This window comes from Thermobia domestica, chromosome 5 (genome assembly GCF_964235325.1).
Source record: "Thermobia domestica chromosome 5, izTheDome1.hap1.1, whole genome shotgun sequence".
NCBI classification, from domain to species: Eukaryota; Metazoa; Arthropoda; class Insecta; order Zygentoma; family Lepismatidae; genus Thermobia; species Thermobia domestica.
The window spans coordinates 236697871-236713157 of NC_137458.1; the positions used below are offsets into that span (position 1 = coordinate 236697871).

The following is a 15287-nucleotide window of genomic DNA, read 5'->3' on the forward strand; positions in this document are numbered from 1 at the left end:
TTAGCCCATTAATTTATATGGAGAATTCTTTTTGTGTTTTGTTTGAAATGAAGTGGAAATTTTCATAGCATGATTTTACTTATTTCCTATTCAAGCCTGTTTAAATATTCCTTACTTCGTGAAAATTAGAATTTCTTATATAACTTATGACTAATTTTAATGTATAATAATCAAATTTAATTAAGGAATATTAAATGTATATGGAACGCAAAATAATTTTGAAAAAGGAGGGACATTTAGATAGACTTGAAGAAGTCAATAAAATTACATAATGTAAATTTCAGTTGATTTCAAAGAAAACGAAAAGGAAACTCCGCATGTAAATCAAGAAGCTAAAAAGCATATGACGTAGGTATTCAGCACAGTTAATGAGGTAAGTGATATCATCTATTAGATAACAAGGCCCATTACATAGAAAATGACGTCAGAAAATACTCAGACGATACTCAATTTCTAATTCTGAACTATGTTAATGTTGCCGTAGTCTTTCCCACACTTTTGCCAATCCATATACCGTGTATGTTCAAACTCATAGATTTATGAATTATTCAAGACGATACCTTACACATTTCGCAGTTTATGAATCAGTTCTCTTCATTTCAAAGTGACAACATAAATACCAACCAGGTAGGTATTTATCGCTAGTTACGTTCTCATCTCTTGAACGTATTTGGTCAATGTGTGTGTTGTTTGCTCAGGAATTAGCGGTGGCTAATTATCTGAAAATTAGAGCTAATTGTATGCGTGTGGTATATGCGATTATCCTAATTCTTGAGCTGAGAGAATTCACTCCTTCCGCACTGCTTCGTACTAGTTATGAATAAAACTAAATTTAAAATATTTTTAATCACTTGTTAAGAGTTAAACAAGTCATATTTTAACATTATTTTGTATTCTTAATGGAAGTAAACAAGTTAGAGTCTGTCTATTCTACCTGTGCCCTCGGAAACTATGCGAATTAAACTTCTTCTCCACACCCACCACCCTCTGGCAGACGAAACCCTCCCTTTGCTTACAAGGGACATCACCCAATTGCCCGGCTCCGTTTTCTTTTTCTTTTTTTTCTTTCTTTCTTTTTTTTTCTTTTTTTCTTTTCTTTTTTTTTTTTTTTTGCTGATAGAGGACATGTATATATTATTTGTTATGACAGAAATGTTTGCCATGGTGCATGTTTTCTATTTTTCTGTAATTTTTTAAGAGTTGTGATGTGGTTATTAGAGATTACTGCAGAAGTCCCTTACTACCGGAGTGCTAATGAAAAAACAACCATGTAGATACATATAAGGCCTAGGAGGAAGTCGTATGGTAAGTATAACCTTGACGGCAGCCATCTTAAAATCTGCCATTTTGAATTACGGTCAAGTTTTTGAAATAGGAATAGGGTAATGCGATACATAATTTCGGGCTATAATTTAATCAGAAAGACAATGGTGAAGTTGTTTTAAGATACTCCCATTTGGGGAAGAGTTATAGAGGCATATTAATTGTTTATACTTACTATGTGCGTAAGTCCCTTACCTCCGCTTCTAACCCGCGTATTAATGATAATAAATGGATAAAAGTTTCGGTAATACATATTATGCCTGGAGAGAAGTGATACGTTAAGGGTTATCCTTGACGGCAGCCATTTGAAATCCGCCATTTTGAATTAAAGTGAAGTTTTGAAAAATGAAAGCCATAGCATGTGACACCTCATTTTAATAGTAAATTTTCCGAAAAAGCCAGTAGTATGCTTATTTTTGTTCTATAGTTAACTAGTATGAATTTAGGACTGCTTCTAATGTGCACCAAACGTCCATTATTCGATCTTTCAAATTGGCAACACTCCTAATTTTCACAGCATGTTTTAAGATTCTAACTGGCACTTTGCAATTGTTACCATGGCTCATGTTTTCTAAATTTATTACATCTTTTAAGAGTTGTGATTTGTCAGTTCGTGAATAGTGTTGGGAGAAGCATCTAGCAATCTTTCTGAATTTTCAAACTGGCCATGTAATTATTTATTTTCTATGCCATGTGATTATTTATTTCCTATACCTACCCTTCAAAAACTCGTTTACTGACATGAATCATCGCACAACGAAATAACTCCAACTTTGCATTCAGATAATACCTAATACGTAGCTTGTAATGGATAGTACATAAGACGAAAAATCAAACTAAAATTCACTTCAAAAAGGAAAACGAAATATGGTTGTTGTGTAAATCAATGGTCTTTTGTTTTGTTTTATATTTATTTCTTTATTGTATATTTGTTTATTTTCTATGGCAATTTTTTAGTTAGTCAGACAAAAAAGTCATTCGTTTTCTAGTGATTGTTGTCAATAGTTCATGTTTGTAAGAATTATAATCAGTATTGATCGGGAACTCGATTAAGTTACACCTCTTTATAAACAAGTTACCTGTTTTCATACTATGTTCATGATACAAACAGTGTGTTGGGAACAGTCATATTATGCCTCTTTGATATGTTCTATCATTGCTGCTGTTCCTTTAAAGTTGTACTTATTAAAAATATTTTATAGTTCGTCGTTTGCGCAACCTGTAGGCTACATTTCTTGATAATTTTGTGTTTGTATAACACCAATTTGTTTTAATTTCATTTGTATTTCTTTACGTCACATAGGTCCATAAGTTCCTCATGTATTCTGGTTTAAAATAAATAATTACATTGCTTTTCAAAATTCAGAAAGATTGCTAGATGCTTCTCCCAACACTATTCACGAACTGACAAATCACAACTCTTAAAAGATGTAATAAATTTAGAAAACATGAGCCATGGTAACAATTGCAAAGTGCCAGTTAGAATCTTAAAACATGCTGTGAAAATTAGGAGTGTTGCCAATTTGAAAGATCGAATAATGGACGTTTGGTGCACATTAGAAGCATCCCTAAATTCATACTAGTTAACTATAGAACAAAAATAAGCATACTATTGGCTTTTTCGGAAAATTTACTATTAAAATGAGGTGTCACATGCTATGGCTTTCATTTTTCAAAACTTCACTTTAATTCAAAATGGCGGATTTCAAATGGCTGCCGTCAAGAATAACCCTTACCGTATCACTTTTCTCTAGGCATAATATGTATTACCGAAACTTTTATCCATTTATTATCATTAATACGCGGGTTAGAAGCGGAGGTAAGGGACTTACGCACATAGTAAGTATAAACAATTAATATGCCTCTATAACTCTTTCCCAAATGGGAGTATCTTAAAACTAACTTCACCATTGTCTTTCTGATTAAATTATAGCCCGAAATTATGTATAGCATTACCCTATACCTATTTCAAAAACTTGACCTTAATTCAAAATGGCGGATTTTAAGATGGCTGCCGTCAAAGTTATACTTACCATACGACTTCCTCCTAGGCCTTATATGTATCTACTCCGTTGTTTTTTCATTAGCACTCCGGTAGTAAGGGACTTCTGCAGTAATCTCTAATAACCACATCACAACTCTTAAAAATTATAGAAAAATAGAAAACATGCACCATGGCAAACATTTCTGTCAACAAATAATACATACATGTCCTCTATCAGAAAAAAAAGAATCATTGAAATCGGAGCCGGACAATTGGGTGATGTCTCTTGTTAGGGAAAAGAAGTGAATGACCTCAGCTGTGTTGCCAATTTGTCATTCAGTCCTTTGGTCTCGACGAGTGAAGATCGCAGGGTACTTAAAGTGGCTAACAAGACAAAGCATAGCAAATTCCATGAAATAATTCATTGTGGCAACCCTTCTGCATCCAACAATTGAAAGATCTCGGCCGCAGCAATCTATCCCTTCTCGTTCGAGGGAGGTACGGGAAATCACATAACGATAGCAGCGCCAGCAAGGACACAGTTGAACTAAAAAGGCTCTAGCTTCCTAGACTATCGATTAATGGCTGTTACTGAAGATGAAAAACAGGCTTTTTCCCAGTTAACTGGGGTCGGCTTTTTGGATCACTGTCCTTCACTTGTTTGCATCTTGTGTCATATCTACTGTGACACCACACTACACCATATCGTTCTTCATATCATCTCCTCACTTCTTCTTTGGTCATTTCCCATTCAGTTCTATATCTTCCATTCGATGAGCTACCTATACGGGAAGTTTTCTTTTTACATGTCCAAACCATCTCAGTCTATTTCCTTGCAGCTTTTCTACTACAAATCTCATCTTTCCTGATCATTCTTAATTTTCTCCTTCCTCGTCATTCCATACATCCACAGCAGTATCTTCATTTTCTCAACATGCAACTTCTGTTTCTCTCTCTTCTTCGTCGTCCAATATTCCGCTCCATACAATATGAGAGGTCTCACTCCTGTCTTGTAAACTTTTCTTTTAAGGCGTATTGGTACCTAAAGTCACACAATACTCCTACTGCTTCTCTCCATTTCGTCCAACGGTGTTAATTCTGATGTGTACTTCTTCTTCTATTCCTGCGTTCTCCAGCAGTATTGATCCCAAGTATTTGAATGTCCTCGTCATTACCACTTCTTCTTCGTCGAGTCGTATTTTTGAATTCTCGATTATATATATTCTTGAAAGGACGATGTAAATATTATATCTTAGTTTTACTAATTCTAAGCCCTCTGCTCTTCAATGCTTCTCTCCAGATATTTAATTTATCTTGCAATACTGCCTTGGTGTAACTGACCAGAACGCTGTCATCCGTAAATAGCATATTCCAAGGTGCTAACTCATGGCTATAATTTGTAAGCTCGTCTATCACAATTGCAAAAAGATGTGGGCTAAGTCTAGATCTCTGATGAAGACCCACTTTAACTATGAACTTTTCTGTTATTCTGCAGGTGCTCTTCACTCCTGTCCTATATTCATTATACATATATTGAATATATAGGCGTATGTGTTCGGAACACACTTATTCAGTGTCCACCAAATAAGACTCCAAATAAGACTTCCTTTTTTCTAGGTCGATGAAAACTATACGAAAATCCTTCTGGTATTTCCGTTGAATCCTAAGTGCAAATATTGTACCTGTTGTCGACCACCCTGACATGAAATCAAACTAGTTTTCTGTTATTTCGGTCTTTTCCCTCAATCTTGCTTCTATCACTCTCTCCCAGAATTTCATTGCATGGATCATAAGATTTATTTCCTTGTAATTGCCACATTCTTGCACATCCCCTTTGTTTTCAAAAACCGGCACAACGTAATTACTCCTCCATTCTTTTGGTATATTTTCTGCTTCCAATATCCTGTTAGAAAATCGAGTAAACCACTGTCGAGTTCTGTACTTAAACTTTCCTTGCTCCGGTAGGGATATTACCCGGTCCTGGGCTTTACCACTTTTTATCCTTTTCATGGCATTTTTTACCTCTACCATAGTCATAGGTCGAACCAGTCGCTGATTCATAAGTAGATTTTCACAAGTTTCCCTTCGTTTTCTTCATTGAGAAGTTTCTGGAAATATTCCTTCCACCTCTTCTTTATCTTCTCCTCACTTATCAGAATCTCATTTATTTTATCGTTGATACGCCGTACATGAGAAGTATCTTTCTTTTACTTCTCTCTTACCTTCGAAAGCTTGTATATATATTCCAGTTTTTACAAAAGAAAGAGAGAAAAGATTATATATTTTTTTCTTTACTTCCTTGTAATCCTTCAAGTTCTTGTTGATTGCCAGAGTTTTGTCATATTTTTTACCGTTTCTTTTTCTCATTGACAGCTGCTTCAACTTCTTTATTCCACCACTACGTTTCCTTATAAATAAGACATCTTTCTTTTGTTTCTCTCACAACTTTTCTTGCTATTTTCCTGAACACCACCAATACTCTGGTTCACTCTTCGACGTGCATCTCATCTTCTTTCATTTACAGTACTTGCCACATGGTAATTTCCTTTATAATATTTTCAGCACCTGTCCCATCTAGTTTCCACCACTTCATTCGAACAGGAACATTTTGTCGTCTTATTCCTACTTTTTCCTTGATGTAGATATTGGCTACTACGAGATGGTGTTGCTCCGTTAGACTCTTACTTGGTATTACTTTGCTGTCCTTTGATCACGTAAGTTTTGTCTTCTCCATAAGATAAAACGTGAGACCTTGAGGTGCCACTTTTTCAATTAAGATGTTCTACTTTCTTCTTATAGAATATATTCAAAATAGCAAGATCGTATGCTTCCGCCTTTTGTAGCATATTCTCGCCTTCCTTGTTATTTTTTCAATCAGTATCCTCCATATATTCTTTCACATCCTGATCTAGATCATCCTATGGCCATGCCCGTCCTTTTAGAAGCTTCTCATGTAACGAAAAATTCTACAGTACTATCTAGCTCCATCCAAAATTTTTGTTTTGTCTCTTCATCATATCTAACTTGTGTGACATAAGCGCTTACTATGTTCAAGATTTCTCGTAGCACAAACTTGACTATAATAATTCTGTCGCTTATTCTCTTCACGTTCACCAATTTTTCCTTCGTTCTTATTCAAGACAATTCCAACCCCATTTTTTCTGTTGTTGTTCTCCGTGTATATCCACTTCCTATTTCCTTTGATCTTAAACTCTTCTATTTACTCCTTTCCGGTGGGAGCTCATGTGCTTCTGATCCCACGTTAATCAGTAGGTCCACATCTCATATAACCTTGCTAACTCAGAATCAACTCAACTCAACCTTCTATTTACTCTCTTGGGTGCATGTTATGCTTACTCTTCTTACCAGCGTCTCCGGTAATTCGTAACTCCTGCCTGGCAAGGTCTCAACGTTCCACGTTTTTATTCTGATTTCCTGCTGTTTTTGGACTCGCTTCTTTAGTCCCTTCTTTCCATTGTTAAGGGGTAGCCTTTGCTCATTTTTCACGGCTTTAAGACGATAGCTCCGCGCATCGCTTCTGGGGTACATCCCAGCCTTTTTCTCCCTCACACTCCTCTCTCGATCCATATTTGATTTGGCAAGTTTTTTACAACCTTCTCCCCATCTGACGTAAACTCCCTTTTATTCATATATTTATTATTGTTTTGGAATTTAGTATTTTTACTCTTGAATGAACATTTTTCTCACTTTCAGGCTTTACAAATTGTTCGTGCAGAAATCCAACAACATTCGAATATCAATCACTTTGTATCCCTTTGCTTGTGCGGCAAGGGAAGCGACAGTTCCGAAAAACTAACATTCAATTCACCATGACAATATTTTCCTGTCAATCCTTATTTTGAGGGACATTTAATTAAATCTATGTTTTCATTGTTCAAAAATCAAGGTTTCACTTTTCCCATAGTGTAGCTGCTAATGGCAATAATAATTAAATTACAGTGTAATACAGATTGTGGATTACAAATCCAGTAAATGGTAAATTGTTTTTGATAAACACAAATATTTTAAAATTTCGATATAAAGACTCAATATGAAAATTGGTAAATTAGTTCCAATAATAACATATACGCAATTCACAAGTAGTAGTAAGACTGGTATAAACTTAAATTCTATAGTTTCGTGCTAATGGGAGTAAAACTTACTGATGTATTAATGTTTATAGTAATTTATTTTTTTTCTTTATATGTAAATACCATTTTCATGTGTTCTAATACAGAACATAAAGGAGTTTTTCTCCATTGAACCACTGAATAGAACACCGGAAAAGAAAACAACGAATAATTGTCATTGCACAATCATAAATCCAGTCTTACAACCAGAATTATTGAAGTTAATTTTAAATACTTCTATTAATATCGCATCGTACATACGAATTCGTAATATAATATATTATTATATACTCGTAATATACTAATTTTAATGTATTTATCACAAAAAAAAGTTTCTTAAGAAGTGTTTAGGTGTCAGATTTAGCGGAAAACAATCGACGTTATAAACACTTCTCAACAGATTTCCTCTCATTCGAGTTTCCTAATCGATTTTGTAAACATCATTCGATTAAATACCTACAAACATACACACTTATTAACAAATAGTCTAATTTGAAATGCATTTACGCGTACAAGTAAAAACAAAGTAATAGTGAAAGTCAATCATTCTAAAATGAGTACCTGGGACAGTAAAGATGACTGGAATGTGAGGCCAAAGTTACGAAAGTGTGAAATCAACATCCACAGCAGTCCTAGGGACTTCTAAGCCTGTCCACAATGGTGATAGAATAGGTAGATCCATTTCTCGTACATTTATAATATTTATTAACGTGGAAATGTTTTCTTGATGCATTGAAAATCAAATATACATTCAATTTTGATCGTTTCTAAAGCAAATACACAATTTATTCGGCCATACATTATCAACATCAACATGTGGACCTACAACTTAAGAAGAATCGAAATTAATATGTGCTCTACTAGAACTCAAGGCCTGGTATCTTATACTGAAAACCCGTTTGCTAATTGTGTTCCACGAATAAGCTCCTTAATATGTGTGGAATTCCGCTAGTTTGATTTGATTTCATTTTAGTTTAGCATCCCTTTCAACAGCAAAGGTATACGGAACGTGCACCTGGAGCTTAACGTGGGGTCCGAACCACATGAGCTTCCGCCGGAAATCGAACTAGAGTCTCCCTCGTCAAAAGTGCGTATAGTAACCACTTAGCCATGAGGGAGCTCGAAACTCCGCTAGTCTAGCGACGTTCGAACTCATTGAACCTCCCATGTCAGTGCTCTCCGCCTTAAACCTACCCTACATGACTTGGTCCCCAGGGGGGCGTACTGGTTTCCTGAGAGGACACGGAAATAAAAAGGGGCGATAAACCATTTAGGGAGAGTTTGAGATATTCTGATCTGTTAGACTTTTTTCTTATTATTGGGGAAAAGTCATTATGTACCGGTATCTTATAAATTATCAAAATTTTAGATATTTTTACAAATTATTATTAGGGGGTCTACTATCATTAGATCTATTACTATTATTTTCCAATCAGAAGCTACAGATTTAGTGATTGTGAGGAAAAACTACTTAATAAAAAGCCCATTGTTTTTCTGCATTTATAACCCGAGATTTATATCAATGATGTGCGAGTATTTCTTCAATTCATTAAAACAATATCTGAGTTTTAATACACTTAAACCCAGTAACATGAGCACGTGAGAACGTTATATTGAGAAAGTGGGTGGGCTTTAATTTTCTTCGTGCACACCCATATGAAAAATTCTAGCTATACCTATGACATTGGGCTTAAATATTAACCATCCCTTGATCATCATGGTAAATCACATTAATTTATATTCGCCGGTTTGTTAATACTCTTTCGTAATTTTGGAGTGCAATAAGTTTTGAACAAGATAAACTTTCAGGTAATGGTAAGGAAGACAAGAAACTGGGTTTCTTAATTTAATAAACACCTTTAACACAGCATCTTCAAGGAAGCAAAATAAAGGAATAACAGAAAGAATAATAGTTGAAAGGTTCAAGGGAACAGGAGTGCTACCTCTCAACTTGATAGTTTTAAATTAACCATTCTGCTGCGTTCCTTGCTATGTGCTCTTGTGATAAAATATTGCAAAACAAGGAACAAGTTTGATATCTCTCTGTCAAACAACTCCGTTATTACTTGGTTCTGGTTAGCACGTTAAATAAGTAAAAGTGAACTAAACAGCATGTAGGAATATGATTCATTATAAAATACGATATTCTAAACTTTTTGTTTAAATGATTTTTCTTATCTTATATATCTTTACTTTCGTTACATCTCAGATATTAAACTTTCACAACCATTTTACTACATATATTCGATCAGCCTTATTTGTGTAGTATGACATGCTTTGTTTACAGTTCCTGATCAGGAACTTCTATTAGTTATACCAAAATATACATTTATATATTTACCTAAAACTGCTAATACAGCTCCTGTCCAACAGATGTCTCCCACGAAATGAATGATGAAACAAAAGGCCCCCATTGTCTCTCCAAAAGTCTCCTGAATGGGGTCAAAAATGGTTACATAGCCACGTTCCCTCATCGTCTTCGCAAATAGTAAACCATCTGTAACAAAATGTATAATGATTTAAATACTTCCAATATTCAGTTTCATATTTACGTAATGACATTATAAAATAATAAAAATACTTTTTTTTTAAAAAAAATCTCAAATTTCTGTTCTACATCTTTCATAATGAGGGATTACTTACATTAAGATCCATTAAGACTGAGAACATACTATCACCATCCGCAATGCTCTACCAAAACCGGAAGTGATTTAAATTTATTAATACTTTCGATTTTAATGCTTCTTTCTATAGAACAAAAACGGTAAAGAATATCAGAAAACGGCTTTTGATACAGATTCATCACCCCAGGAATGAGTTTTGTCTCTGCTTTTATCTATCTGTTGAAACCAGAAGTGGTGAATGTCTTTATTTATTCGGTTACAACATTGATTGCACAACAAATAAAACAGAATAGTTAGCAATATTTTTTATATGAGTTCAGTTCCAAGTATATATTTCATGTGATTTATTCTTTTTATTTTTAAGAAAACTAACAGATATCAATTAGATACCACTTCCAGTTTTAATGTTAAACCTCATAGAACAAAACAGTAAGATATATTGAATAATGGCTATTTGATATGGATTCAGCCTTCGAGGAATAGAACCGACCTTCTATCGTATTTCTCTATTCCAACCAGTAGTTATTAGATCTACTTCAAGTTTGAGTATTGAAAAAATGAAATCATTAACTTTTATGTCCCACGGTTACGCTGGTTAGGTCAAAGGAGACGGTGATGATGAGAGGTGAGTGAAATGGTGGAATGAAGAAAGTGGGAGGAAACGGGAGAACCTGGGGTGGAAAGTGGGTGGAAAACGGTGTTTGTGTGTGGAAACGAAACTCACTTGCTATTTATAAGCTTTACATTATTTATCTACAGAAAAAACAACTTAATATCTTTTTTTGTATTTTTTTGCGTCTGTATGCAATACCGAGGTTATGAAGAACGAGATCTATTGCTGTTACCATCGGTTCCAAACAGTGATGAAAATATTCTGGAAAGTTTTCCAGAAAATTTTCCGATTCATAAAAACATACTCCACTTATTCCTACATCGTTGTTTAGCCGACAACACCCGCCCACACACAGCAGCTCGTATTGTTGAGACAATTCAAAGATTTTGATGGGAACTAATCAATTATTCCTCTAGAGTCCCTACTTTGCCCCTATCGATTTCTTTCTTTTTCTTCATCTGAAAAAGTGACTTGCATCGAAGCGTTTGAATGATAGAGAAGTGCTCAAGACATCAGTTTTGGACTGGCTGCTCTCTCAGGCGGAATATTTTTTACAAAGAGGTTGTATGGAAACTCGTGCCATGCTACCAGTAATGTTTGAAGATTCATTGTAATTACGTCTTAAAAATAGCCAAGGTATGGACTTGTATATCAATCAAAAGAAATTATGGACGGTGTTATGCATCAATTGACCAAGCGTCAAACCATGGTTCTGACACATTGAAGGAAACAGAAACATGTTACCATTACGATCCAGTTCTTAGCGCTTGGCCGAATAGCTTTTCCTAAACGTTTAAGCAAATAGTAGGGTTTCGAACAATATTTTTTACATTATTTATATTGTTTCCTACACACTGATGTAAAAATAACGAAAATCGGAAAATGGCGCTTGGTCAATTGATGCATAACCCCGTATTCTCTTGTGCCTCGTAAATATAGCCTAGAGTTGATTATGCCATATTATACTTACTGATTGTTAGAGAGATTGAGTATCCAAACGGAACAATGCACCAAATAGCTCCTCTTCTAAATACTTCCTCTGCTGAACCGTTCAGAAAGGCACCTCCAACTTCTGTGGCTGTGAATGTTTTAATGTTGATGAAAAACAAAGAAAAAAATTATGCTTAAACAAAGCTAAAGAGACATGATTATTGTCAGTCAGTGTTCAGGAGTGTGCTTCTCAACTTGAAAAGGTTAGAAGTCGAGACCAGGGATGCTCCATACCGGATCCAGATTCCCCAAGCTTCGTTATTCAATATCTATTTGTATATACATTTCTCTAATACAACTATACTTATTATCCGATAAATCCGTACTCTTTCTTTCCTTATAAAAAATCTAGTGTTATATTTTTTTTTTCTGAGAATATGAGTGGCAATACTTAACGATTAACTATCGTCTTTTTTTGGGCACAATAACACAGATTCAATATTACACATAGTGCCTTGCATGATATTATTGGACCCCTTCCCAGGGGTGGCTCTAGGATATCTTATACCCTAGGAGTAAAACATGTCTGCGCCCCCATAATCTCCTCCCTCAAACCAAAACCAAAGTGAAGCCTTCTCACCGCTGACATTTTCACTACTTCATCAAATGGTTAGCATTTGTTTAAGCATAAAATAAAATAAAACTTACTCACAATGCCTCTCTTTATGGTATTAATAAATAATCTATAAGCCAATTATTTTTTTAAAAAAATATTGCTGTTAAATTTGGAATGAAATTTCACTAGTGTTATTGTAATGTACACCATGCTGATGTCCTTTATAAATATAAAACAAAAGATGGTTAAGACAAAGCAAATATGATGTTTCTTGATTTATCTTTAGTTATTTTGAATTTGTGTAATTGTTCTGTCTGGTGAGTAGCTTTTTAAAAAATGTTTACGTCATTTGTTAGCTGAATATATAAATTTGGTGCTCTGTGAAAGAAGAATCTTTAAATAATCGAAGTCAAGGGCGAGAAAGGTGGAAGAGGTGGATATTTGGTGCTACACGGTTAGGAATATGAAGGGATAATTATTGAAGTAAGGCTTCAGATCTGAAGTCTCCAATGACTGCCTTATGTAGAAACTTTAGGTCAGTGACATTTCTGCGAGCATCTGGAGTCTGGATATTCAGATAATGCAAGAGATCTTCTTAATCACAGAAAGAACAGTGAGAACACGGAAACGTACTATGGCCAGATAGATGTTCCCTTGCTTCATATAAGTGAGCAGTAATCGATCTTGGGTGATCTAAGTTTTCATTAACTTTCTTTTCCTAAATGTGAGGGCGCTGGCGCTCGTATGTTTTGGCTAATGTTGATAAACAGCACGTAAAAACGAAGAAGAAGAAGAAGAGAATTGCCCACCATTTCGCCCTAAGCAGCGCCTAGGTTGTCTATATGGACGAGCTGGCCCTGCCCCTTCCAACAGACATTTCTGGGTGTGTGCCTGGTCGAAACACACCGTAGATCGTAGCAATTTCATCCCATTTCTTCACAACGAATTTTTTGACTGAATTTTAGTCTACATTTAAACCTGGACCTATTAATTTTATATTTCAGTTCTTATGTAAATAACTATTGATGTGGTTTCTTAAACAACTTAAAACACGAACAATAAATGAGTTGATATCGCTTTCCGTAACATTTTACGCGTTAAAAAAAAAAAACACACAATTACTTCGTTTTTGTCGTGAATGTTTTTTTCTCTATGCATGTTTTCTGATGACCTCAATGTCTTAACTTATTTGTCGGTAGTTAGTAGGTATATATATATATATATATATATATATATATATATATATCGGGTGTTGCAAAATAAGTGTTACAACTCTTGGGAGGTGACTCCTGCCACTGAGACAAGAAAAAAGTTATCTTCAACTTTCTGCTATTGGACATAGTTTCAGATCTACAAGGTGCCGAAAGCGTGGGAAAATGACTTTCGGACGGCAATAGTTCGGAAACTATCCAACATAAAGAGGGCGGGTAAAAAATTCGCTGAAGAAGTCATACTTGCTCTATTGAATTTTGCATGTTTCACAATCCTACCGTGCACGCGCAAGGGATTCCCCAAAGGAACGTAGGGAGTCCCGGATAATCTGCCAAATGAATATTAGTCTAAATGGATATGAATTGATAGGCTTTCTACCAGGTAATAATAATTCGTTTGTCTTAAGTCAATATCTGGAACAAATACAAAATGGCGGACACCTTCATGCCCGTTGTGTGTGGTTGCATAATCGCCAGGTACGGATGCTGGCCAACAGTGACGTTCTGAGTATTAAGAGTAGCAAATTTGTACTCAAATGCTCTAGAAAGACATCTGTAGTGTCGGTAGAGCATAACAGATGAAGCAGGGTGATTCACATGTATGGAAACACTTAACGAAAAATGCCCAGAAATGCACTCATACTCAGTAAACGTGAGTTCAAAGCGTCGGAAATGTAAGGATTAGAGTCAAGAACATTAAAGCTATTGCTAACTCACCAATAATATTCCTTCAAACCGATGCAATATGATGTGCACGGTTGCATACCAATAAGGATGCAACAACTGAGGCCAAGTTCAAATTATGCAATTGGGCTCACAAAGAAACTGGGTAAACTAAAGGAATGTCACTAGTGGGATCGCATGATCGATATTGAAATGTGGCCAATGTGTGTGTTGGTATCAACATGTAGCTAATGAACAAATGTCAACATGTCGCACCGTCTCACATGCGAAAACTAGAAAAATAACGTTGTACATTCTGCTATTACATCTGGTGCACCTTTTGGTAGAACGTAACTTGAACACGATTGTATCAATGTCCCTAATTGTTTGAGACATTGTACCACACTCGACACATATGAAAAGAAATCTCTTAATGCATGATTCTAATTCTGATAGAGCGTAAAAATTACAAAATTGTATCATGTCCCACGCCTTCTGAGACATATGACGTACTCGAAATATAGGAAAATACCTCCAGAAATTCGTATGTTACACACAGTGCACATGCCAAAACAAAGACGAAAATGTACGGATTTGGCACATTTAACACTACAGCTTAAACTCCATACATATGGAAAATAAAACGACATGAGAAATAGCAAGAAACATCTTAAAACTCTGATTGTTTACAACTGTGCAGTAGGAGTAACAAAATTAAACACACAAGTATGTCGGGAGGCTGTACAAGAGGGCTTGCCAAACAAAGTGGGTACTCCTCAAAGAAATGAATACAGAAAAAGTGAGGCTCCTTCGAACCTCAGGGCTAGAGCGCTTGCTTTTGCTCGCGTGGTCGCAGTTTCCAATCCTACTGGGAGCCCAAGGCCTCAGATTCAAGATCCGAGTAGTTATTTTCCCATTTTTCGCACGTGGGACAATATCCCAGCAGTAGTGGGACATGTTGGCATTTGTTCATTAGCTACATGTTGATATTACACACACATTGGCCACATTTCAACATCGATCATGCGATCCCACTAGTGACATTCATTTAGTTTACCTAGTTTCTTAGTGAGTCCAATTGCACAATTTGAACTTGGCCTCAGTTGTTGCATCCTTATTGGTATGCAACCGTGCACATCATATTGCATCGGTTCGAAGGAATATTATTGGTGAATTGGCAATGGCTTTAATAT

The 15287-nt window shown here is 35.4% G+C and overlaps 1 protein-coding gene across 1 annotated transcript in view; it reads right to left on the reverse strand.

The window, feature by feature from the left end:
• Window positions 1-15287, reverse strand: part of LOC145686464 (high-affinity choline transporter 1-like) — a 192704-nt gene that overhangs the window by 51557 nt on the left and 125860 nt on the right. The window contains exons 4-5 of the mRNA XM_081759800.1: window positions 11645-11752; window positions 9779-9934 (exon numbers count right to left, since the gene is read on the reverse strand). Coding sequence (XP_081615926.1) covers window positions 9779-9934; window positions 11645-11752 — 264 coding nt within the window. The remainder of the gene's footprint in view (window positions 1-9778; window positions 9935-11644; window positions 11753-15287) is intronic.